Genomic DNA, 27,311 nt, shown 5'->3' on the forward strand with positions numbered 1-27,311 from the left:
TGTGATGATAGGTGCACTCCATCTGAGCAACCCCCACCCCGATACAACTGTCATCCAAATAACACACACAGGTAAAAAGGAAAGTGCAAGAAGGTGGAGAAGAAAGAAGCAGAGCAATCTTCCAAACAGCTAAAGAGTTACAGAAGGTCTGAGCCTGGTCATTTTTCATTTCCAACAGGGACATCCTAAACATATTCTCAGACTTTAATAGTTCAGCAATTACTCTGCTGGTTTTTATTGCAGTGCAATAACTTCACAATACATTTTTTCATGGAATGTGAAAGTTTCTGCCAAGGCCAGTATTGCCCATCCCTTGCCCTTTAGAATGTGATGAGGGACGTTCTGGAATTGCTGCAATCCTTCTGGTGCTGGTACTGTTAAAGGGCATTTGGATTGGTAATTTATAGGTATTCACCAGGTGTTGTTGCATCCATGTATGGTCTCACACTTTCTTATTCCTTCCCCAACACCTAGCCTGCCAAGATCTTTTTCCAGTTCTCTAATCGGTTATTCCTGATTTCCTTTGCTATGGTTGGCAGCTCTACTTCAAAATTATTCAGGCCTGAGGTGTAATTTGGGGTATAACACCCCCCCCCCAAGTTATTCGCCTCTCTACGTTTTATTATTCCTTAAAATTTTATTTTTGAACCAAAAACTCTGTTACTTAGTTGTCCGAATCTTTCTTTTGGTGGCTTACTGTGAAGTTTTACCATCTAGACTGTCTTGACTATGAAGTCCTTCGACATGTTTTATTAAAGCGGCAAGTTGTGCAGTAAAACTGTTAGATTCGGTCACTGTGGTAGAAAGCGGATATTTAACAATCGTTAGCGGTGGCAAAGACCCGGGTTGTGTACATCAAATAAATATTTAGCAGCTACGTGAAGTAGGATATTTGTACAGTGGGTTGAGATGTTGAATTGTATCCAAATGTGGTAAGTTTTAAAAATGATTTCCATCATCATGATACAAACATCCGTCCACAAAGGAGGCGTGGTCTCTGATCTTGTGCATAATGACTATTCTGTAAATAAGGGCTACATATAGCGAATAAGAGCTTACAGAACAACGTTAAGGTTTGCACCCTGTCAAATGTTTGCTCTGCAGCAGTGCAGGCTTCTCGCGCGCTTTGCACCTGGCAGGACCCAGCAGCGCGCGAAACTCGGAGGCGGGACGCGAGCTACACACATTTAGCGGTTAGCAGCAGTCCTACAGCAAATAACTCGCTGTTACTCGAGGAAAGTAAATACTATGAAAAAACTGCATGTTAAGGTGAGTGTACGTGTTGCATTCGTCCCTTTCTCAGCGACTTGATATGAAAGAGAATCTTTGTTGTATTTGTATTGGAGTGAAGAATGTCATTAAGGTCTTTGCGCTGCTTTCACTCGTTATCAGTGATTTTAAACTTCAAAGTGCTACGGTTCATTTCACTTCCCTAAAGGACCTTTAAGTGCCAGCAACTTTTACGTCAGCTTTGTTAGTTACATTCAGTCGGCTATGCGTGAAGTCTGGATCTTCAGTTTTCCAAGAAAAAAAAATCTTATTGTTCAGTAAATCAAGTTTTGGTCTGAAATCTCGGCTTTTCGTTTTTGAGCTCGGTTTAAACTGAGCGCCGGATCACGTGACCCGAGTTGACGCGGGAAAAGCCCGGGAATGATTGACAGTCGGGCGGGGGGCGCGCGCACTCCTGGCCAACATCGCCGGGGTGGGTGGGTGCGCGCTGACCACCCCCCTCCCCATTCCCGGCACACGGTGGTGGGGGGCGAGCACTGGCACTGGCACGCCATCCCGGTCCCTGAAACTGTGTGTTTGTGAAGAGTGGTTCTGACCATGACCATGTGGAGTCCATGTGGGTCCGGGCTGGCTGCTGACCCCCATCCCCCCCAAGCCCCCCCCACCCGCTGTGATAGTCAGTATCTAGAGCCCCCGGTAGTGATAATCATCCCAGTTTCAACTGTCCCGATCTCTCTCTCTGCTTTTGTAACTTGTCGTTACGATTTTATTTAATCGCAGTTCTTTTTCTTTTGGACCGGTCTTGGCAGAAAGATTTCTCCCACTTTAAAGATGGTATATAGATGCAAGGTATTGTTGCACCCAACATGTTAATTGCTGTGAATAGTGCGGATATTCATTCACAGCGGCGTGGTTGAAAATTTCACTTTTTAAATTTTCGTTTTTCTAATTCCCGAAGGTTACAGTTAAACTACGATGTCCCGGCACCTTTTTACATAAAGCGGCTATTGCACTCATTCTTGTTTTGTTTAAGCTCCTTTTTATATATTTTAAATGTTGAAAACTGAAAAGGGTCATGTTAATTGATTATGAATAATTAATCATAAATGAGAACTACATCTTTAATTCCAGGCTGAGATTCTTAAGAAAATAAACTGCTCGAATTAACATAAGTTTAGGATGGGTAGCGAGAAAGTTAGAATACACATTTTGCTGAGGCTTTAATTAGATTACTATAAAAGTAGTGTACTGCCCAGTGTTCCCCACAATGTGCAGAAAGGTTATTCAAACGTAAACTCCAAGAACAGCTTCATGAATTATTCGAAGATGAATCGAGATCAGCGCAATCTTCAGCTGGAGAGAAGGCTGCAAGAGAAAACATCTCTGAAGTATGAAGTTAAAAATCACACAACACCAGGTTATAGTCCAACAGGTTTAATTGGAAGCACACTAACTTTCCGAGCGACGCTCCTTCATCAGGTGATAAGGAGCGTCGCATCGAAAGCTAGTGTTTCCAATTAAACCTGTTGGACTATAACCTGGTGTTGTGTGATTTTTAACTTTGTACACCCCAGTCCAACACCGGCATCTCCAAATCATCTCTGAAGTATGGTATGGTATTGTATGGTTTAGATACAGTAAATGTTCTGATCAATATTTTAGAATAGAGTTTAACGACATAAGCATATTCAGGAAAAAATACAGCCATTAATAGAAGGAGCAATTTCAGAGTATAAAGTAAACTGATAAATAGATATTGGGCCTTTGGACTGTTCATTTCAGAATTAGATTTAGGCTGAGAAAATAAGAATAGAACAAGGATGAATTCTGGTGTGTTGAGTAGTGTTTTTGACTATTGATTGTGACAAAAGCAATATGACACACTTGTTATTAAGCCAAACCTAATGGCAAATTAACAACTCATGGCTCTCCTTGAACCAGCTAACAGACTCCAGTTTGAAAACTCGGTAAATTATCAGTGACCATTTTCAGTGAATCTTCCCTGATGTTTTGTAACAACACAAACCACATAATAGGAAGGACCTCTTGTTCAAATTCCATTTAATGAAAGCCAGGTAATCGTTCCAGCATTTACAAGTGTTTGAGCTAATATTAGTCTAGTAAATTAATTGGCAATGATATTCAGTGTTTTAGTTGTGTATCTTTCAGTCCTTCCAGTTTGTATGCAATCATATCCGTTGTGGGATCTATAATGTTTCACCCTGTTAATCAACAGTAGTTCTAGTGCACAGCCAGCTTATCTATTAGGCTGTAGTGGCTCAAATGGTTGTAACTTAGTAAATAACACCAAATTAATAAAAGGGGAAGCCAAAAAATTACAATAATAATGAAACAATATGAATTAAGAGAAGTAGGCCATTCAGCCTCTCAAGCTTGCTCTGCTGTCCAGGAAGACCAGGACAGATCTGATTGCAACCTCAAATCCACATTCCTGCCTTATGCAATTTTTTTCACCTAATGAATATTTATCTCTCCCATAAAACATTTGAGCACTTTGCTTCTAATCACCTTTATTTTTGAGCTTGTTGATTAATATTTTAGATTTTTATAAAGTGATAGTTTGGTGCTTGCATATTTGCTTGGAATTTCTTTCTAAGATGGGGACCAAGGGGAAGCTTTAGTGCCACTCATATGAAATGTGAATTGCTCATTTAGCTGCCATTTTGTGTTTGAGTAATGCTTGTCACTGTGCAACCAACAAATATCACAATTGGCTAGTTCAGTGACCAAATAATTTAATTGTTTATCACATAGTAATTACTTGTAATAAAATGATGAATGTATTTTGGTAAAATAAATCTCAATACTGGCTGTCTGAAAGAAAGCCTAAAATAGTGCAAATATATGGCTTTATATCAGTTCTGAAAAAGGGTTTACATGTGAAATCCTATTTTTGCTTTAATTTGGACTTCTAAATTCAGCCCGTAATAATGAAATTATACTAATGTTCTTGTCTAAACTATTCTAAACTAGATTTTATTTTTGCATAAAAAACAAAATAATTGCAAATGCTATAAATCATAAACCAAAACACAAATTACTGAAAAAGGTTAGGTCTGGCAACATCTGTGGAGAGAAATCAGAGTTAACATTTCTGGTCGAGTGACCCTTCTTCAGAACTTGGCATGTTTAACAAGAAACATATAGTTGTTTCATCTAGCCTAGCCAACTCTTGTTAATCACGATGTCTCATACAACTGGATTGAATCATTCCCTACCCAATTGCAGCCTATGATTTTTTTTGGGTGTGTGAAAGTTTCAAACAGTTACCAGTCAAAAGGGTTGTTGATGTGTGGAATCTGGAATTTTCCCCTCTGACTTACTTAGATAATCAAAAAAGTCCAGTATCATAAAATCCCTACAGTGTGGAAGCAGGCTTTTTGGCCCATCGAATCCATACCAATCCTCTGAAAGGCCAGACCCACCTATCCCTATAACGCTGCATTTCCCATAGTTCATCCACGTAGCCTGGACACTCGGCAATTTAGCCTGGCCAATCCTCTTAACCTGTACTGTGGGAGGAAACCCTCACAGATACTCTGAGAATGTGTAAACTCGACACAGTCAAGTCACCCAAGACAGGAATTAAATCCAAGTCCCTGGTGCAGTGGGGCAGGAGTGCTAACCACAGCCTTTGTGTCCCTTATACCATGCAATTGCTGCCATTTACAGGGTACTTCTTGCACAATCTGACCATGGTTCAACTGCTTTGAGTAGGTAATGAAAACGTATTCATTTTGAGCTGACTATCTGTTTCACAGCTTTACTGTTCTTTGAGTTGGAGGGAAGAATTTCCTGACATTAATTTGGCTTTCTACTATATTAGAGCAAATTAATATGTGTGTTTTTAAACTGAGTATTGATGAACTCAATGTAAGGATGGCTTTGGCAAAGTTAGTTATTACAGTGTCATAAGGAATTGAACGATTCAAGGTTAATTGCTGCATTGCTGAAGCAGTTTTGCCCCCTAATCCTTTCCCTTTTCACTGTGCATGTACCCTCATGTTAATGGATCTATTAATACCTCACCAGCCTTGTTCTGAGAGGGAGAAGAAAACAAGAGAATTGGATGTTGCAGATCAGATTTTTAATATTGTTTGTGATGGTCAAGATCTACCTTTTGAAAGTTAATACTGTGCTTTTGTCTGTCCTGTTGCGCATTTTTGTTTAAATAAACGTTGGTATTGAAAGTTGCTTTTATATCTTAAAAAAATCCCTGTTTTCAGTGAATTTGAATCTATATATTTGAACTTTGACTTTGCTTGGCTTGAGGGTGTTACACAAGTCCTCAAATAATAAGTCTATTCATGAGTAGGTTTGTTATCTTATCATTTTAAGAATACTTTGATATTCCTATAGCAGATATCTATCAGGGTTTGTTCATGCTGTTTCCAAGAAAAAGTAATGCTCAGTCACTTTCTGGGTTTGATTGAATTTCATGCTGTAATGTGTGTATCAGAAATATGAATTATGGTACCATGAGTGCATTGTAAGCTTACAGTATTCATGTAGTGTTGCCTTTCAACAGAAATACAAGCTGTAGCTTAAAATCTTAACTTGAGGCTTTATGTTGTAGGAGACCTTGGCTTCCTTTGTTGTGAAAGAAAGTGTTCTGTATTTTCAGATAACTTGTGTTGATGAAAACTGGTAATGATCAGAAAGGCCTAGTGGCATTACCATTTCAAATGTGAAAGCCCGGTGGGGCACCACACATGAATTTTTTCATTGCTTGTGGAGAACCTTGAAAAGGTTTGCAGGCTGTCATGCCTGTTGGAAACTCTGCATCCACATCTAGGTCAGGGTGAAAATACAGCTTTTGTGTGACCTTATATTTCTGACTTGTTATAAATTCTCATCTTTGTATGTCTGCCAGTTGATCTAATTTTAAGGGAATAGTTGGATTACTTGCAACCTTTTCAATTTCAAAAGTTAATTGATTATTGCACATAACTCAAACGTATTTGTGGCAGGGAAGTTTATTCATTAAACTTGTTTAACATATTGTCTGTGCTGAAAGCAAAATGTCAGTACTGAAATTGTGAAAGATCTGTCTGTACATTCCTCTAGGAGATGCTTGCATAACTAAACTTTTAACAAACTTATTTTTTGTATTAAATTTGCAATTGTACATAAATGCACTTTGAAGTTCCATTTATTTGCTTTCAGCTCACGTTACTATCATAGATCAGCTGCTCTTTTCCTGGTTGTGAATGTTCCAGCTGGTATTGAAGATTTCTGTATGTAACAAAAACTTTTATCTAGTCTACTTTTGGTTACTCAAACCAACCTAAACATGCAATTTGAATATCGAATAAGCACAATTGATGATAAATATCTACAAATCTCAAAGCCCGTCTGCCAAGCTAGAATAAATTGGCTCTGCATTCCATTTACATAGTACAAAGCAGATTCAGAGTGGGACCACGTGTTATGCAAAGTGAATTTCTGGCAACTCATATCATTAAAACCTGACACTAAAGAAATTATTTAAAAGGTATTCAAGATTGTATTTTTTTTATCTTGCAGCAGATAGACCTTTCTGGAAAGGAAGAATTTAAAGACTTCAGAAACGTGGCATTGGTTCCCATGGAAACATCATCATCAGATGATAGCTGTGATAGTTTTGCTTCAGACAATTTTACGAACAGTGTAAGTGTAATTTAAGATTGTGAATGCAAAAGAAGTCTACTACAATTACCTTTAATATGATAGTTCGCTATAATATAACAAGTTTTTTTTCTATTTCCTCAGAAAGCAAAATTCAGAGCAGAGATCCTGACAGACGAATTGGCTCAGATTTTTAATGAGGATTCTGACAACGAATCATTCGATGGTTTTTCTGAAAGTGACCTCAAAGATGTTATGGAAGCAATGGTATATACAAACGTGATTAAACATAAAATTCTGAATTTTATGTTACTTAAATATGGAGAATTTACAACAATTTCTTGTTCCAGTTTTTAAAAAATAATTTGCTGGTAGGAAAACATGCTGAATCAACAACTCACATATAATTCTGTCCTTTTCATCTGGAATTTCTATCACAAAATATTTGTTTGAAGGTGATAATGTTGCCAGTGATTTTTATTTTATATTGCCATCATGGACTGTTTAATTCAAACTTATTATAATGATTTCCCTGGTTCTTTCTGGGTTGCTTCTTGACTCTCTCTGAGAGTAGAATTCTTTGTTTTTTTTATTCATTCACTGGATCAGGGTGTGGCTGGCTAGTCCATTTATTATCCATCCCTAGTTTAGAGTCAACCAGATTGTTTTGGGTCTGAGGTCACATGTAGGCCAAACCAGGTAGGGATGGCATTAAAGGACATTAGTGAATACAACAATCGATAATGGTTTCATGGTCATCATTAGTTTCTTAATTCCAGATTTTTAAAAATGGAATTCAAATTCTGCCATCTGCTGTGGCAGGATTCAAACCCAGGTCTCCAAAACATTATCTGGTGTCTGGATTACCAGCCTAGTAATACCACAAGGCCATTGCCTCCCCAGTTCAGTTGATAAACTGAAATTGAATATGTGAGACTAGTATCTTTCTGGCAGATTCTAAATATTTGTAGGGGTTCATTTAACTTGGAATTTGCATAGTTCACATTTTGCTCAGTGGTGTACATTTTATGAAAGTAAGAGTTGCATTAGAACTTGTGTACTATAGTTTTTTTTGAAGTCAAAATTTATTCATCGTCTTTCATTTGGCAAATGTTCACATTTTGGCATACAGTTGGAATATGTGTTTGGAACGAAAACCAAAATGGTCCAAAGTTGTTTAAGGAAATGTTATATTTCAATTATCTGTTTCATAGAGCGTTGAATCATCTGAATCCGAAGAAGAAATAACTTATGAGGATGATGTAAAATCTGCAAAGACTGCCAAAACACGGAGCAAACAATCTTTCCCATTACGTGTGGCATTCAGATTTCCAACTCAGAAAAACAAAATTCTGCCAATAGCAGACTCTTGTGCTTCTTTAAATAAGGATTCGGCTTCTGAATCTGATTCTGATGTGGATGAACCCAGAGGAACAAGCTTTCTTGAGAAAAGAGCTCTAAATATTAAGGAAAACAAGGCTATGGTAAATACTAGAATCATCCTACTATAAATGGCTTTGCTTAGTTACAGACATTAATTAACTTTACAGAAGGATGCAAATTATACAACAATGTCAGTGCTTATGCTAGCTCTGTATCAGAGCTTGTGAATATACTTGTATTGCATGTAAAAATGTTGCTTTCACAATGATGTTTCGTGCTGCAGTTTTTAAAATGATCCCTGATAATCTATTAGAGATGATGGTGTAGACTAGTTTATGCTTGCCTGCTGCCTTTGAAGCTGATGAATTATGTGGGAGATTTTGAGTGGGAAAGAACAAAATAAAGTGATTTGAAGGGCTGAATTGTTGCGCCTGGTAGTGTGGAGTATATTTTCTACTCAGCTAGCGTTATATTCAACCTGGCCTGTGCCTTTTAAGAAAAAGGGGTTTAACAACACGCCAATCTGAACTAGAAGCTAATTGTAGGCAGGGATATTAAAGGTTATGGAGCCACGGTAGATTGGAGTCAAACAGAGCAGGTTCATGGGGCTAAGTGACTTACTTCTGATCCAATGTTCATTTGTTTTCTGAGCTCAATTTGAGCCAAGTGAGGGAAGATTGCATCAGAGACAGCATCAAAAAAGAAAACTCTTGCGAAATAGCACACAACGAGAGAATCAGAAAAGAGGGAACCTTCTGTCTAAGTAGAAGATGTTTATCATTAAGTAAGTAAAGGACAAACCTTTTGTTTAACCCAACAAGTAGTTATAATGTGGAACATGTTCCAACAATGAACAGATAAGATGAATAGCAGAGATAAATTTAGGGAGAAGCTGACTAAATGAATGAAAATGAAAGTAATAGCAGGACATGCTGATAGATGATTTACAGAGGGAGGAAGCTCTGGAGGATCATTAAAAACTGGCACAGACCAGTACCACTAAGTGGCCTTTTTCTTCATGATAAATTCTATACAACAGTCTGTTGTAAAGTTCTCTGAAGGTAATAAATTCCTTAACATAATGTTTATAATGCTTTTATCCAAGTTGGCCAAATTGATAGCAGAGCTGAAGACTGTTCCAGGACTTCTGCCACGCAGAGTTTCAGTTCAAGGAACGCCATCAGTAAGTAGGCAAGAGTTTTTATTTTGTTGCAGTATGCTCGGAACTGATTAGGAATGATGTGGAAATTCCTGTATGCAGCGGATATTTAAGAATTTACATTTAATAAAGTTAATTACTTTAATACCATGAACAGCATTTGTTGGACTTGTGCTGTCAAATTAGATATTTTTGGTAGAAGTCATGGCATTTTTATTTGTTGATTCTTCATTGTGAATTTATAGATTTACGTTTTATATTATATAATTTGTTAAGCTTTTTGGACTATTTTCCAAATGATTATTGTACAATATAACTTTTTCAAATAGAGAAACATAAAACTATGCATTAAATTTAAGCAGAAATAATTAGAAAGCCATAAAGAGATATTAAAGATTAAAATTACATATTGAATAAACAGACCCTTTCAAGTTGTATTTTAAATTGCAGAAGTAATTTCTTGGTAATGATTAATTTAAATACCTTTTTAAAAGATTGGTGCAGCTACCTGACTCTTAATAAACTTGTGCATGATATACTTGGTTACAAATTGCAGAAATACCTGTTTGTATTTTTAAGAAACCAAAGCGTCCGCCACGAAATGCATTCTCAGAAAATGCTTCTAGACGAAATCCTGAGCGGTGTGCTCGGCCTCACACTCGGTCGAGATCTTTGATTGATGGTCCTCCTTCTCCATCATTTGAGCAAGAAGATAATGTCAGCTTTATGAGGAAAAGAAAGTTTCTGGATAATGACTTCTCTGAGGTAGAGTCATTAAGTCATTTGTGCTGCTATTAACAACACCTTTCATGGTGCACTGACTTTGTCAGCTTAATCTGCATTTCTGGTGGTCACTTGTAAAGCCTAATAACCTTTACAGTTAAAGACTTTATGTTCATAAAAATTATAGAGATCTATTTCAGTAGTGTCTGTACTGACTGCAATTAAACACTTGGGAATACATGCCTCATTAAGAAATCTTGAAACATTGAAAGTCAATATATTTTGTTTTGAAGCTCTATGTAGCACTTGTCTTTACAGGTTGGCAGGCAGACAGAAACATGTATGATGAAACAGCTTGTCTTCAGTATTAACTATCTGTTGGATGCATAATAGCTTTCACAGATTAAATAACTTGTGCACATGTTTTGTTACATCTTGAATTTACATTTTTCATGTCTAACATAGGCAATAATTGAATTTGTTTGTTACTTTGGACAATTTCCAGATTTAAAAAATATCTGCCCTATTCAACTCCAAGCTGATGTTTCAACTTTTTTGGCCCTTCACAAAGCAATTGCTGACTTCAGCAAAGCCTATCTGCTACAACCTCATCCATGCCGTTGTCTCCTCCAGACTTGATTATTCTAATGCTTTCCAGGCTACTTTCCAATCTGCCAGAAACTTCAACTCATTCAACGCTTTGCCTGCACTTGGTCTTGCCATGACTTCGTCTTCATTCCTTGTCTTCACTTTAAATTGGTATTAAAATCGCAAGGTTTGTGAAGGTTTGTAGCTCAGGTTGAGGTTTAGGGTGTAGGTTTGCTCGCTGAGCTGTAGGTTTGATATCCAGACATTTCATTAGCTGACTAGGTAACATCATCAGTGGCGACCTCCAAATGAAGTGGCATTAAAATTTTCATTCTTTTGATCAAATACATATTGACCCCAACCCTCAACCATTTTCAGCCTACCACAGCTGTCAAACCTGTTGACCCTATACATCAGAATTCCTTTCCTAACCCTTACTCAAATTCTTGTGTGTGTACTTTTTACTTCATAGCTTTTGGTTTTGTTTCATATTTATGTCTACTTTGGCTTCCATTTTCATCTAATTAAGCATCTCGTGTGATTTTCTTTCCTATTTGATGTAGTCAAACATATCATATACATGGAAGTAGTTTGTACTCGAGTTTATAAATAGAACTCCCAAAGTGGCAAATAAGCCTGTTTTAACATATACTTTAAACACATCACCAATTTGTCTTGGTAGTTACCAATCACCATGTCTGCTGCCCTATTGTAAGATAATGTATGCATGAATCGTGACGCTTGAATTCAGTTGCCTAACTTGTGTTATTAGGTCCTTTAATATTAGGTTTTTTTTGGAGGAATAAAGGAGAAACTGTTTGTGTTTTAATTTGGACAGTGAACCAGGTTAAAGCATTATATATTTGTAGTCATTGAAATCATAAGCTCAGAATACATTCTTGAATGTACGTATTTGAGCAGTTGACCTGAAATTTGAAACAACATCCCATTTTGAGAATTCCAACTTGTGTTTGGGTTTTCAGCTTTGCAGTAAGGGATCACCACTTCAGTACACTGCATCTGATTATTACTGTTGCTAAATGTATCTGATAATGTAGTTAAAATGATTAAATATGCTTGTAAAAGAATAGAATATCTTCAATCTGTAAAATGCTTTCAGGTAAGGATAACAATTGCTCAGACAAAAATGGAGAATACCTTGCCCATTATCCCAATGGTGTATCCTGACAATTCTTGAAAGGGAAACCTAAAGCAGTAATGTGAACTTTTCAATTTCACCACAGCCATCATTACAACATTTGATTTGATTGGGCGTTAGGACTGAATTATGAGGTGTTGTGTTTTGAAATTTAACTTCATACTAGCCAAAGATCATGGAATTATTGTTGGTCTGTATGTTTACTGAATGCTAATTTGTTTGTACAATCCTTAGCTGATGATCTTTGCTGAATAACCTTTTCATTATCATCTCTTTTCATTTCAACAGTCCTTGACTCTTGCATTAGGAGCCTCAATGTTTATATAGATGCTTAAAGATTGCTAATTGCTGGAAGAAGTTTATGATCTCCATGTGCTGAGTTTGTGATTCCTTCTCTTTCTCCTTACGATTAAAGGATGAAGTACCTCTTCGCAGAAGAAGTCGACCCAGCATTCTTACCATTCCACATGTGGTTCGATCAGTTGAGGACATAACACAAGAGGAATTGGAAAATATTTCTTTCTCAGCTAAAGACAAAATTTATAGTCGAACCACAGTAAGTTTTTCTGTGTATGTGTTCTTGTAAAAGAAAGTGAGTCGTTATATTTTTATGTAACCATTCTACCTTGAGTAGGTTTTAGGGATTAATTTCTACATAAGTTCTTGTAATTGGTATAAATGTTAGCAGCTAAATGGTATTAGTGGTGAGCTTTCTAGTACAGAACATTTAATATTGCTAAAACTTTTTATCTTGCATTTGTCCTGGTAAGTGCAAGAATGTCAAATTTCAAAGAATCATAACAATTTATAGTACAGGAGAAAAGGTTACTGATTAGTTGTCATAGCAACTGAACATTGGCTGAGGCCACGGAGAATAGAGGGAGCCATAGAGCCCCCATGCTCCTGATCAAGCTCTCAAATAGATCAAATGCCATCACTTCCTCACCTGAAAAGTGCTTAGTCTACCTCAAATTATCCTGGGAAGGAAAAATATCTTAAATTTGATCATTTTAGTACCACAAATTGATTTGCATGACCCAGTGTTAGGTGAATGATATTTTTTCTCTAACAATATGTGCCATTGTCAGTCGAAAAAGACGTTCTGCCTGTCTCATAATTGAACAAAATCATGTATGAATTGGTGCTGATATGTTGCCAGTTAAATAGGCCAATGTCACAGATTGGCTGATAGAATCGAAATAAGATACTCCTTCAGCTGTTTGTAATTGACAGGGTACAGACTGTTCTCAAGTCACCTAGGGTTGCGAAATGCACAACAAAATATTCTTAATTTGGATGTGATTCTTAATTTGCAGTGTGCTAACAGCCAATTTAAGATGATCCGTTGAGCTTGTAATGTGTCACATCTATACTTGTGAGAAATGGCTTACATTCGTACAGAGATCCATTTCTGCAAACGAAAGGAATGTATTCATCCCTTAGTTTTGGAAGCACCTGGTAGGAAAAAAAAAGTTGAAATCTTGATTTGACAGGGATGTCAAGAGATATGGGAATGGGTAGAAACCTGGAATTGAGGCCACAATCCTATTAAACAATGTTCTTGTTAAATGGCAGAACAGGTTTGACCGGTCAAATGGCCTACTTCTGTTCCTTGTTCTTTGTACTTGTGAAGTCTGCAGTTTCTTGGCACAAACAAATTGTTGGTGAAATTCAGTGGGTTTGGCAGTATCTGTGGGAAGGCAGCAGAACTAATGTTTGAGTCTGGTGACTCTTCATCAAAACTGTTAGCTAGGGAAATGTATTTATGCTGAACTTGGTTGGTGGACATGATTTGGAGATGCCAGTGTTGGACTGGGGTGTACAAAGTTTAAAAATCACAACACCAGGTTATAGTCCAACAGGTTTAATTGGAAGCACACTAGCTTTCGGAGCGATGCTTCATCACTTGATGAAGGACCATCGCTCCAAAAGCTAGTGTGCTTCCAATTAAGCCTGTTGGACTATAACCTGGTGTTGTGTGATTTTTAACTTTGGTTGGTGGAGTGTGTATTGATGGCGGAAGGGGAGAGGAGAAAGTGAGGTCTGCAGATGCTGGAGATCAGAGCTGAAAATGTGTTGCTGGAAAAGCGCAGCAGGTCAGGCAGCATTCAAGGAACAGGAGATTTGATGTTTCGGGCATTCCTGAAGAAGGGCTTATGCCCGAAACGTCAAATCTCCTGTTCCTTGGCGAAAGGGGAGAGGTGAGCAGATAGAGCAAAGGGGTAGGTAAGCTTAGGTTCCCTGATTTCTTTCTCCATAGATCTCAACCAATTAGCACCCTTTTCTGCATCAGAAAAAATTCTAGTATTTGAATTTTGCACATTAATTGTCATGAGTGTTCTTTTCTAAAATGTTAAGCTTTCCCTTGGTTCTATACAAATTAAGCCCACATTCTTGGATGTCTTGTACCATGAGGCAGAAGTTGTACTATTCTTGGAGTGATTGAAGGAAATGGTGAATTGCATCTTAGAGTACTTGCAGCAGTGTACCATGATTAATGGTAAAAGCATTTTTATCAATTCCTAAAGCATCTTGTTTCATTTCAGTTATTTCAGCTAAATATTGTACATTCTAGTTTCAGCATTGACGTCCATTTCTGGTTGTAATAGAACTCTGGAAGTGATGTATTGGTGCCTGTCAACTAAGGGTGAGGGAGTTGGGGATAAGGGCAAAGGAATCAGTGTTAATTGGTGTAACAGAATAAATGGAAAGAATTGTTGACTTGAGTATTTTCCTTGAAGTGAAAAGCTTTCTCTCCAAGCACATGTACACCAGAGACTGTCTCTTTCTTTCTCCCTAATAGACAGCAATTACAAGTGATCGTTTGCTCTTAGGTTTAAGAGTGGGGTAAATGGATTTTTAAAAATTTAATGCAAAATGGGGCAGCATCATGGATTGACACTTAACACTAAACTTGAATTCTAGTGTGGCATGACCATTTTCAACGGTCACTGGGAAAGTAGATATTCAGCTTGCACTAAGCAGTAATGAGAGATGCTGATGTTCGCACATACACAGAAAATTGAAACTGGAAGACCCAAAGGAACTCTTGAGACTGTGAACTATTCATGCTGCTGAAAAGATGAGTAGACCTGAGCAAGGAAGCAGTTTTAAATATGGTATAGCTCATTATATGCTTTCCTTAAGATCATAATACGAGGAGGCCATTCAGTTCTTCAGTGAGATTGATCCTTGTATTTTGTTTAATTGTTTTAATTCTCTACATTTTTGAGGGCTATAGTAAGGTAGATGAATAAATATTCAATAATTGAAATCATGGAATAATTACAACATGGGGGAATCATTTGTCCCATTGTGTCCATCTCTAAGAACAACTGGTCTAGTGTTTCCATATAGCCTTTTTGTTTTCCTCTTCAGTTAGTGACCCAGTTTTGAAGGTCAGGATTGAATTTAATTCGACCACCCTCTCGGGCACTGAATTCCAGATCCTAAGCACTTGGTTTACAAAATCAAGAGGTTTATTTTTGCTATTTGCTTCAGTTAGCAACCACTTTCTTACGGTTGCCTTTGGTTCTCTATCCTTTCACCAATGGAACAATTTCTGTCAATCTACATTATTCAACATCTTTCATGATTTTGAATATCTCCAACAAATTTCTAACTTCTCCGGGAAGTGTAACAGCAGCTTGTCTAATCTGTTCATGGAACTGAAGGTTCTCAATTCTGGAATCATGCTTGTGAATCTTTTCTTGCATCCTTTCTAATTCCACTATGATCACAGCTGATTGCAATTCTGTACAAGTCAGATTTCAGAATGAAAGCTTGCTTAATAGATTTTAGTTTTACTTTTGCAATTTGGTTACTACAGTGGACTGTCGTTGCATATATTCACAGCCCAAAAGGCTGCTAATGCACTTTAACAAAAACTACACAACAAAGGGGCGAGAAAAAGAAAGCTAGTGTGACAATTTTTGGAAATGATTTGGAGATGCTGGTGTTGGACTGGGGTGTACAAAGTTAAAATTCACACACTAGGTTATAGTCCAACAGTTTAACTGGAAGCACTAGCTTTCGGAGTGCCGCTCCTTCATCAGGTGGTTGTGGATGACATGATTATAAGACCAGAATTTATAGCAAAAGTTTACAGTGTGATGTAACTGAAATTATACATTGAAAAATACCTTGATTGCTTGTTGAGTCTTTCATATGTTTGAATACCATGAGAGTTTCACTTCTTTCATATGTAAATCACACTTTTCTTTAAAAAGTTACATTCTCAGGTTAACTGTAACAATTGGTGTTAGCCAGATAATATGTTGAAGGTGTTAGCCCCCTGTGTTCTCTGTCTATGCCACAATGTTTAGACTGATTCTAATCTTAAAAAGTGAGTTAACAGAGTCTTACATGAATTCATGTAGTTTTTGAGCAAAGTACAATGTAACTCTGCAAGTAACTCTCAAACTATTTACCTCTACTTCAAACATTTCACCAAAATGCCTTCCCACCCTTTGAAAAGTAAATTGCCTTGAACTGGACAAAGTATTCCAGTTGAGCTGAACCAGTGTTTTATATGGATTTGTCAAACTTCCTTACTTTTCGACTCTCTGCCCTTTTTAATGTGATCACCCCATATGCCTTTAGTAACTTTCTCAATGTTCCCTATCTTCAGTAATTTGTACATATGCAGTCTCTTTAGAATTGTATCCATTGTTCTATATTGACTCTTCACACACTTCCTACCAAAATGAAACACTTCACAGTTCTTTGTGTTAAATTTCACCTGCCGCTTATAACATGCTACATAACATGGGATATCTGGTCAGCATGGATGGTTTGGACCAAAGGGTCAATTTCCATGCTGTACATCTCTATGACTCTAAGTTAGACTTCTGAAGATGCAAATTATGTCATAATACCCAAGACTAGATGATTAATATACATCAAGAATAGCAGTGGTTGTATCAGCATCTGAAGAATTTCACTGTGTAATTTAATTCAGTCTGAGAAACAACCATTCACCACTACTGATTCTTGTCTGTCATCTGATTTAATGACCGTGTTATTGTTCTTTTATTCTAATTATGCTCACAATCCCGTTTTTGCGGCACTCCATCAAATCTCTTTCAAAGTCCAACAACACCACATTATTTGTATTACCCACATCTACACCATATCATCACCCACATCAACCCATTCTGTTCCCTCATCAAAAAAACTCAAAACAAGTTGTTAAACACTATCTTCTCTGAAGTTTGTATTGACTTCCTTAAACTAATTAATATTTGGTCAATTGATTGCCACTTTTGTCCCAATTCGTCATTTTTAAAAACTTCCTTGCTATAGAGGTAAAACTGACATGTAGTTGCTGAGCTTATTGTATACCCTTTTTGTGAACTAGGGTGCAAGTTTTGCAATTCTCTATTCCTCCAGAGCCACTGCTTATCTAAGGAGGATTGAAATATCATAGCCAGTGCTTCAGCAATTACCACATTCCTTCTCTCCATGCTATTTCCTCAGTATCCAATGTCTCATTCTCTGATTTATCAACTTCTAACCAATAGTTCTAACTACCAATCAGATTGGTAGATAGGGCAGATAAGAGCTGTTGGTTAGAGGTTGATAAATCATCAGGACAGAATGAGACATTGGATACTGAGGAAGTAACATGGCGAGGAGAAGGTGGTGATTGCAGCAACACTGGCTATGATATTCCAATCCTCCTCTGATAAGTAGTGGCCCCTGAAGAATAGAGAATTGCAAAATTTGCATCCTCGTTCACCAATAAAGGGTGTATAACCGCCTCTTTATCATTTGTTTTCAAATGTCTGCTTCCTTTTTTTTGTATGACTAGGGCAGCAATTCCTTGGCAAAATTCTAACTTAGCACTTTTACCAGACCCTACCTGATTGCAAATAATAGTTTCTTTTTAATTAAAAAAAACAACAGAAATGAACATTTTTGACTGGAGGCATTTTATCACCATTTAAATTTCATAGATCATATATAATAGTGTATTAAAGATAAATCACTAACCAATTTTGTTGATATTTGTTTAGTTGAATGATTGTTGACTAGGAAACTGGGAGAGCTTCGTTCTCATTTTAAATGTTTTCCTGGAATATTTGTCCGGCTGAGCATGAAAAGATGTAATAGAGCATTTTGAAATGCATAATATAATTAGCTAGTCATTATTGTTTCATGAAGAGAAAATCATGCCTGACAAATTATTTTAGGAGGTAACAAACAGTATAATAAAAGGAACCCAGTAGTTTTTCCTAAAGGTTTTTGATAAGTTACTTGGCATAGACAACTTAAGAGCTTATGATGTTGATGGTAGAATGTTAGCACACATAAAGGTTTGACTAACTGTTGTGGTTCTGTTCGCCGAGCTGGGAGTTTGTGTTGCAAACATTTCGTCCCCTTTCTAGGTGACATCTTCAGTGCTTGGGAGCCTCCTATGAAGCACTTCTGTGGTGTTTCCTCCGGCTTGTCCCCGCCGCTTCCGGTTGTCAGTTCTTGCTGTCTGCTGCAGTGGCCGGTATATCGGGTCCAGGTCGATGTGTTTGTTGATAGAATCTGTGGATGAGTGCCATGCCTCTAGGAATTGCCTGGCTGTTCTCTGTTTGGCTTGTCCTATAATAGTAGTGTTGTCCCAGTCGAATTCATGTTGCTTGTCATCTGTGTGTGTGGCTACTAAGGATAGCTGGTCGTGTTGTTTCGTGGCTAATTGGTGTTCATGGATGCGGGTCATTAGCTGTCTTCCTGTTTGTCCTATGTAGCATTTTGTGCAGTCCTTGCATGGGACTTTGTATACTACATTGGTTTTGCTCATTCTGGGTATTGGGTCCTTCATTCTGGTGAATTGTTGCCTGAGAGTGGCTGTTGGTTTGTGTGCTGTTGAGTCCTAGTGGTCGCAGCAGTCCTGGCTGTCAGTTCGGAAATGCTCCTGATGTATGGTAGTGTGGCTAGTCCTTTGGGTTGCGGTATGTCCTCATTCCGTTGTCTCTCCCTTAGGCATCTGTTGATGAAATTGCGTGGGTATCCGTTTTTGGTGAATACCTTGTAGAGGTGTTCTTCTTCCTCCTTTTTACAGTTCTGGTGTACTGCAGTGTGTTGTGGCCCTTTTGAATAGTGTCCTGATGTAACTTTGTTTGTATGTGTTGGGGTGGTTGCTTTCATAGTTCAGGACTTGGTCTGTGTGTGTGGCTTTCCTGTATACCTTCGTGGTGAATTCTCCGTTCGGTGTTCTCTGTACCATTACGTCTAGGAGTGGGAGCTGGTTGTCCTTTTCTTCCTCTCTCGTGAATCGGATTCCTGTGAGTGTGGCGTTGACGATCCGGTGTGTGTTCTCTATTTCTGTGTTTTTAATGATTACAAAGGTGTCGTCCACATATCTGACCCAGAGTTTGGGTTGTATTTGCGGTAAGACTGTTTGTTCTAACTTTTGCATTACTGCTTCTGCTATGAGTTCAGAGATCGGTGAGCCCATGGGAGTTCCGTTGATTTGTTCGTATATCTGGTTGTTGAATGTGAAGTGTGTTGTGAGGCACAGGTCCAGTAGTTTAAGTATGCCATCTTTGTTAATAGGTTCATAGTTAATAGTTTGACTAACTAACAACAAAGTTGGAATATAGGGAACATTTTCAGGATGGGATATAAAGTTGTATGAAGGGATATTTACATCTCTGGAAGTAAGCAGGACTTTGACACTTACACTACCACTGCACCACAAGAACCCTCAGTTGTTGGGATAATATCCAGAGCCCAACCATCGTCATCTGCTTCATCAATGATTTTTCCTTTACCATAAGGTCAGAAGTGGGATATTCACTGCACAATATTCAGCACTATTCTCATCTCTTCTGGTACTGAAGTGTCGTCTTGTTCAAGCTACACGTGCTAATCAGTGACTCTCCAGCTTTGTCCCTTTTTTTATGTGCAGTAGTATTTCTATCCCTGAGTCCCTTATTATCAATGTTCAGAGGCTATCATTGACCTCCGTTTAACTGGCCCAGATGTGGGCAAAACTTGGCAGATGGAGTTAAATCTAGGAAATGATGAGGTGATGCACTTTGGTAGGAAAAAAATCAAAAGACTGATTCTTATTAAAATTGAAAGACTGGGGGACAAAAAAAATTGGTGCATCTTGTGTTCTCGTGCATGAAATACAAAAGGTTGGCATGCAGGTGCAGCATATAATTAAGGCAACAATGGAATTTTGGCCTTTATTGCTTGGGGTTTGGAATTTCTTTAATCATTTGTGGGAAGTGAATGTTGCACTTATTGTCTGTCTCTAATTGCCTGTTGATTTTAAAGTGATTGTTAAGTGTCATTGGCTGTGGGTTTGAAATCCCATGTAGCTCAGACATTAGTGAACCTGATGAGTTTTTAAGGGCAAACAACAAAACAGTTATAGACCATCATGCCTGCAACAAACAGTGGCTATAATAAGGCTGGTTTTGCCCCCCTTCTTAATTCCAGATTTTTGTTTGATTCAAATTCCACCAGCTGTTGTAGTGGGATTCAAACCCTTGTCCCTAGAATATTAGCCTGGAGATGTAGATTACTACCCATTGACATTACAACTATGTCACTGTCTCTGCTGATTCAGAGACTTATTAACTAAGTCTCTTCGGCCTTTGCACTGCGTGGTAATAGGGATAGAAGTAGGTCATTCAGCCAGTTGAACCTACTCTGCCAGTCAGTTGGATTCCATTTGATCATCAATCTCAATGTTTCCAATGCCAGTATATCCTTCCTTTTGGATAAGGTTCACAAAACTTTATAGTATTCCAGCTGTAGTCTGACTGGTACTTAGTATAGTTTTAACAAAGCTTTCCTATTTTTATACTCCATTCCCTTTGAAATAGAGGCCAACATTCCACTTGAATAGCGGCTTTGTGATTCAAGGATGAGGACTTCCACATCCCTTTTCTATTGCTTTCTATAGTCTTTCTTCATTTAAATAATATTCAACTCTTGTATTCTTTCTGCTAAACCCCTTTTCCCATATTATATTCCATCTGTCAAGTCTTTCTTCACTTACTTGTCTATTCCTAAACTGACTGTTATCCTCATCACTTCCTTATCCACCTAATTTTGCCATCTGCAAATCTGGCAATAGTACTCTCTCACTTTCCTCAAAGTCATTACCATGGAGTCGTACAGCATCAAAACAAATACTTCAGTCCACTTGTCTATGCCAGTCAGATATTCCAATCTGAACTATTTGCCAGCATTTGGCCCATATCCTCCTTAAACCCTTCCTATTCATATACCCATCCAGATGCATTTTAAATGTTGTATTTGTCCTTGCTTGCACAACTTCCTCTGGCAGCAGTTCCAAATACACCACACTCTCTGCATGAAAAGGTTACTTCTCGGGTGTTTTTTTTTATCTTTATCCTCTCACCTTTAAACCTATGCCTTCTAGTTCTGTACTCATCCAGCTTAGGAAAAAAGACCTAGCTATTCATCCTATCCATGTCCCTCATAATCTTATAAGGTCACCTGTTAGCCTTTGATGATCTAGGGGAAAAAAATGATCCAGTCTACACATCCTCTTCCTCTAACTCAAACACTCCGGTCTGTTGCAAATAATATCAGCTCTGATTCTTGTGGCACTCTACTAATTGTTCTCCTGAAAATGCTCTTCTTATCCAACAGAGATTCACCTGAACTTTCACGCAATGGCAAGGCCACACCTGGAATATTGTGTACAGTTTTCATCCTTATATTTATGAAAAGATATACTGGTATCGAAGGCTGATTCCTAGAATTGATGTAGAGACAGGATGGATGTTGAGAAGTTGTTTCCATTTGTGGCGGAATCACAAACTAGTGGACATAGTGTTTAGGGAGACTTGTTTTAAAACTGAGAAGCAAAATAATTCTTCTGTGAGTGTATTGAGTGACTGGTCAGGAATTCCTGATGAAGGGCTTACGCGTGAATTGTTGACTCCTGTTTCTCGGATGCTGGCTGACCTGTGCTTTTCCAGCACCACATTTTTCAACTCTCAATTCCCCAGCATCTGCAATCCTTACTTTCTCCTATTGAGTGACTGGAATTCTCTACCCAGAGACTTGTGGGGGCTAGACCCCAAATTATTTAAAGAGGTAGGTAGATTTTTGAAATATCAGGGAGTTGATGGCTATTCTCGAGTTAGCATGAAAGAGGAGTTGAAACTTGGGGGATATCTGCCATGATGTTGTTGAAAGGTGGGGCAAGCTTGAAGGGTTGAATGGCCTACTCTTACCTTTTCTGTTCTTACGTTCTCAGAACCCATGGCATTTGTGGTATGCAGTGGGTACAGCAATTTGCTTATCTCGTGGAATGAATCAAATTGGCTGAAGACTGCTAACTGTGTAACAGGGGACCTCTGGAGGAGGCCAAGATGGATTATCCACTTGGGACTTCCGCCTGAAAATTGTTACATGTATTTTTTTTTCTGTGTTGATCTGCTGGACTCCCTTATTGTTGAGAATTGGGATGTTTGTGGAGTCACCTTCTCCACTGGGTTGTTTAATTTTCCACCATTGTTAATTGAAAAGAATTAGGTTTATTGTCTTGTGCCCCCATGAGCACTGTGAAAAGTTTATAAATTGCCACTTATGGTGCCATCTTAGATACCAAATCTTATTTACAATGTGATTCACTGATACTGTCATGGACAGATGCATCTGCAACTGGCAGACTAAGGATGAGATCAAGTATGTTTTTCCTTGTTGATTCAGGCACACCTGCCATAGATCCAGTCTTGCAGCTGTGTATTTTAAGACCTGACCATCTCAATCAGTAATAAATTGGTGATTTATATTGAAATTCCCCACTGAGTATATTTCACACTCTTGGCAAATGTTGTTCAAAATGGAACACTGATTCATCAGCTGATGGAAAACGGTATGTAGTAGCCAGCAGGAAGTCTCCTTGCCAATTTTAACCTGAAGCCATAGACTGAGGTCCAGCATCACTGTTGAGAACTGCTAGAACCACGTCCTTCAACACACATGACGATGAGTCTAAGTTTTAGGCTGTAGCTTGATTAGTCTGAGACATGTCTCTCAGTTTTGGTATTAGCCTACAGTCGTGAGTAAGGAGGCCTTTGCAGGGGAGACAGAATTGAATTTGTGGTAATAAAAGCAAAGAGCTGGAGAAATTCAGCAGATCTGGCAGCATCTGTGGAGGGAGTCTGATGTAACTCTTCTGTTGTCACTTCTGGTGCCTTAGTCAATATTAAGTGATTTTGTCTGGTTTCATTCCTCTATTGAGACTTTCTAATCTGAGGGCAGTTTAGTTAACCACATCAGTGTGGGTTTGGTATCACATGTAGGCAAGACCATGTAAGAATGGCAGTTTTTCCTTCTTTAAAGAATATTAGTGAACTAGATGGCTTTTTTATGACAATTGATCAGTGACCTTTATTGAACAAATCCAAGTCCTTTGGAATATTACCTAATTTCTGGATTATTCCAGTAACACTATGTACTCCAGTACACCCTAAACCACTATCCCTTTGTCACTAGGTGAAAAACCTGGTACTTATGGAATTTGAAATTTTACACATTACACAACCAGAAGAAAGTTGTAAAATAAGCTGCTGAAGAGGTGCCTACATGAAAGGAAAGGTGCTGATGAAAACAGTCACTTTGCATTCCAGTTACTTGTCCTATTTGTAACTCTGCATGACCAGTGCTTTTCTATTCATGTAATTGTGAGCCATGTTCTATTTTTAAAAAAACTGAACTGTTCTTAGAAAAACATGGATACATTTATTCTTCCAGGGTTCCACTTGCCACCAATGCCGTCAAAAGACTATTGATACAAAAACCAATTGTCGAAACCCAGAATGTGTCGGAGTCCGTGGACAGTTCTGTGGGCCATGTCTTCGCAATCGCTATGGTGAATTTGTTAGAACTGCTTTATTGGATGCTGTGAGTCTTGAGTTTTTTTTCATCTGTAGTTACTTCATGCATACATGTGTATATATTTGTTGTATATTATCCCTCTAAGTACTATTTTAAAGCAAACTTAAATAATAATGTTTTCAAGCTGTTGACCACATGACTAGAGTTAGCAAAACTTCCCTTCTCCTTCCCCACAGTGACTTCAGTTAAGGATTGTTTTCATTTATTTAGAAAACTCTTGCAGATAATTAACATGAATATAATTTGTGTAGTTCAGACATATGCAGTTCTTCAATTTTCCTGTAATTAAAAGCAAATACCAAACCCTTCACTAAATTGGTACTCTAATAGATGGTGTTTGCCATTGTTTGTGATATTGAGTGCAAAATTAGAACACTTGAGTCCAGAGGCTTTGGGAAATTAAAAGTGTCTTTAAAAGTGCTTGCCTATTGCTGGTTAGAAAATGTTAACAAAGGCTCATGGTTCTGATTTTCTTGCCCCCCTCTAATTAGAATTGGCATTGTCCACCTTGTAGAGGAATTTGCAATTGCAGCTTCTGTCGACAACGTGAAGGTCGCCGTGCCACAGGTGTTCTTGTTTACCTGGCCAAATATCATGGATATGATAATGTTCATGCTTACTTGAATAGGTAAGGATTTGGGATTTCCCTTATGTAAATTTATTTTTGTTTAGTGTTTTTGGTGTTAAAATATAAATTATTTTTTTTCAGCCTGAAAAAAGAACTTCAAATGGAAGATTAACAAGCTACAGTGAACCAGTTTCTTGGAAGCAATGCAGATCCTTTGATAAATTTACTTTGTTTTCATAATCCATTCTTGTTTTAACAATTCTTGCTAAATACCTGGGCTAGGTTTACAAAAATATGCTTTAGCATAGATCTTCATTTACAATATTTTGGATACTGAACATACCTAGCATTGTTGTGTTATGGGAGGTGAGGAGGTTGCACATGCTCTTAGATTTGTAAATGTGATTGTTCAATTTTAGTCTGACACAAGATAGACATTATTTTAGGACATTGACAGCAAAAAGAAATTGCACAGTAGCATGCTTTTGACAGCACATAAATCCTTCAGTAGTCCACTGTCATTTTATTCTACTTTGATAGCCCTATTCTATAATATCGTCCAATTTTAAATATCCAGCTGCTCAATTGTAAATGTCATCTCATGTGTACTTAAGTCAAAACCAATTGCTCACAAAATCTTAAAACTTGTTTGGTTCAGAAATGTTCTAGAGATTGACTTTCACTCTAAATTATGCAGTTGGACTTTTAAATCTCATTAAATCAAATTAACCATTCCTATCTAGTACCGCATGTACCAGTAAATTTTGCTACTTTTTAGCTTTGCAGCTTATACCAAGACTTTACTGCTACAGGCCTTTCTACATGAAATTTATCATACATAACTAATATGTGATTGCTTAGCTACATCTGCACCCCACTTGGTGCAAGCACTTAGCCACACTAATGCCCCATGTTTTTAGTGTGCAAGTGGAATGTTTGAAGTTACCCTTCCCACTTTTACATTGTAAGAGAGGGATTTACATCGCAAAATGCACTCTAGTTGAACCATACAAAATTGAGTAAATTTGCATCTAAAAGGTACTTGAATGCCTGGGAAGGAGGATGAAGTATTTGCTGTTTTGCGTTTTAATGTTATATTTTGCCACTTGTATCATGTTAGGATTGATTTTGTGGTATGTTCCTAATGCTGGCTATCTGCAAGAGAACAAATGAATTTAAGCAGAAGCTATCGATCAGATTAGTGTAAATGATGAAGTATTAACATACATTGTTGCCAAGTTGCAGTCATTGTTTTGCTAGTGGTAACGTGTTGATTTTTTTTAATGTTCTGAATATATATAAAATCTTTATTTTTGAATATTTTAATTGTGCAAATACTTTACACAAACACCTGAATTTGTTTATTAATAACCATGCTGGCAAATACTGACAGATTTACATTTTGTCACTCCTGGAATTTAAATAGTTAACTATTGCTAATGAAAGCCAATATAGGAAGAAATATACTGAAATTGAAACCCTGCAACTGAATAGAGGTATATTTCAGTAAGTATTATAATTGCATGTGCCATGAATTTCTTTTCTCCTAATCTAATATAGTCACAGTGTATTTACTCAGGGTTTCCACAGATATTGAAATTTTTGATTCTCTTAATTAGCATAACATTTTGAAATAAGTTTCTCAAAAGCCTACGACTGCTGAACTTTAATGTGAAATTTTGAGAAAAAATATTAGTATGTCTAAACTGCATATTTCTTTAATAATATTCCTCATAATTGGCTCAGTGTCAGAAAGCAGCCATGTTAGTGAAATAAAAACTCCAGTAAAAGTATACTAAAATTTAAAATCGCACCCAACGTTGAACATTTCCTGAAACTCTGTTTGTTACAGCTAGATAACAAAAAAACTAATTTGGAGGAGGATGGTTTGAGAAAGCACAAGCAGGTTTTATGCTGGATTCTAATCTCAGGACTGTATAAGACAGCTTGTAAACCCAAGTTCTGTTACTAGCTGTACAACATACTCAGGTGGCAAAACAAACTCTACACTTGTCACTTTAGCTCGCCATACTTGAATTGCAATAACAAACTTGTGCACCTTCCAGGTTGGAAGCGAAATGGCCTGACTCTATTCTCCTGAGTCAGTGGTAGTACAGACATTAAACTATGTAGCGTATAGCTAGATTACAAACATCAAACACAACCACCCAAACTAATGTCATATTTCCCAAAACCACTTAAACACACAACAATAATGCAACACCAGCAAGAATCCATTTTGCAGCTCTCTCTTTTGTTTTCAAATTGAAAGTGCAAACGTAGGTAGGTCCTCTAAGTTTTGTCTTATAAACAGGACATTCATAGATATTTCTCATTTCCTGTTTGTCATTGGGGATTGCTTTAACAAATATGACAGGCATCAGAGGTGTCAGTTCTTTCACCCAGGCTTCTGCTATATGGCCATTCTGGATGTCCCAGCGTGCTCCTGTCACATAATAAGAAAAGGACAAAGTAAGTTATTTGCAAAACGCATAAGATTACTTGTTTCAGTTAAGAAGCACTGCATTTTGGAAACTAAACAGACAATAAAAATAATAAATGTGAAGTGCATTGTCCTCATTTTGTTTACCTTCCATATAGAGTCCAGAAATGTATGCTCCTTCTCTGGCAGGTTGTGCAAAGTCTTCCTTCAGTTTTTTAGTGACATCCACTATCAGGTGCATCTTATCCAGGGGCCACTCATTTTTCCTTGCCAAACTTTGCATTACAGCTGAAATAAATTTTTAAAATTTAGCAAATCAAATAGTCATGCATTTGCCTTGGTGCACAAATGCATCATAACTTTGCACAGAATTTTGCAAGTATTAGATGTTGATTTCAACCATGCTGTTAAAGTTTTTGAATATTGTGTGAAATATCTTGCATTCAAGTTGCTGTTCTTTCACCTAGAGGTCTTAACAGTATTGTATAAAAATAAAGTATTAATGTTACAGGTTTGATGCTTATGGACTCATCTTTCAAATACT

The 27,311-nt window shown here is 37.5% G+C and overlaps 2 protein-coding genes across 2 annotated transcripts in view; one reads left to right on the forward strand and one right to left on the reverse strand.

Moving 5' to 3' along the window:
* The first annotated feature begins 1,092 nt into the window (after window positions 1-1,092).
* Window positions 1,093-27,212, forward strand: cdca7a (cell division cycle associated 7a). Its single transcript, XM_060827308.1, has 10 exons — window positions 1,093-1,269; window positions 6,778-6,900; window positions 7,003-7,125; window positions 8,073-8,342; window positions 9,347-9,424; window positions 9,980-10,165; window positions 12,286-12,426; window positions 23,613-23,762; window positions 24,248-24,384; window positions 24,466-27,212. The coding sequence occupies exons 1-10, from the start codon at window positions 1,249-1,251 to the stop codon at window positions 24,494-24,496; spliced, it is 1,260 nt and encodes a 419-aa protein (XP_060683291.1). The 5' UTR covers window positions 1,093-1,248; the 3' UTR covers window positions 24,497-27,212.
* The window catches only part of dnah9l (dynein, axonemal, heavy polypeptide 9 like), a 429,781-nt gene continuing 428,992 nt past the window's right edge, over window positions 26,523-27,311 (reverse strand). Inside the window, exons 82-83 of the mRNA XM_060828114.1 lie at window positions 26,915-27,055; window positions 26,523-26,770 (exon numbers count right to left, since the gene is read on the reverse strand). Of these exons, the coding sequence (XP_060684097.1) occupies window positions 26,523-26,770; window positions 26,915-27,055 (389 nt within the window). The remainder of the gene's footprint in view (window positions 26,771-26,914; window positions 27,056-27,311) is intronic.

This window comes from Hemiscyllium ocellatum, chromosome 7, assembly GCF_020745735.1.
Source record: "Hemiscyllium ocellatum isolate sHemOce1 chromosome 7, sHemOce1.pat.X.cur, whole genome shotgun sequence".
NCBI lineage: Eukaryota > Metazoa > Chordata > Chondrichthyes > Orectolobiformes > Hemiscylliidae > Hemiscyllium > Hemiscyllium ocellatum.

What these genes read in the sequence shown, in the direction of transcription:
- cdca7a (XM_060827308.1), top strand. Translation starts at nt 1,249, where the DNA reads ATGAAAAAACTGCATGTTAAG. An exon ending in TTAAGGAAAACAAGGCTATG is followed by an intron (nt 8,343 to 9,346) that starts GTAAATACTAGA and finishes CTTTTATCCAAG; the next exon opens with TTGGCCAAATTGATAGCAGA. An exon ending in GAACTGCTTTATTGGATGCT is followed by an intron (nt 23,763 to 24,247) that starts GTGAGTCTTGAG and finishes CCCTCTAATTAG; the next exon opens with AATTGGCATTGTCCACCTTG.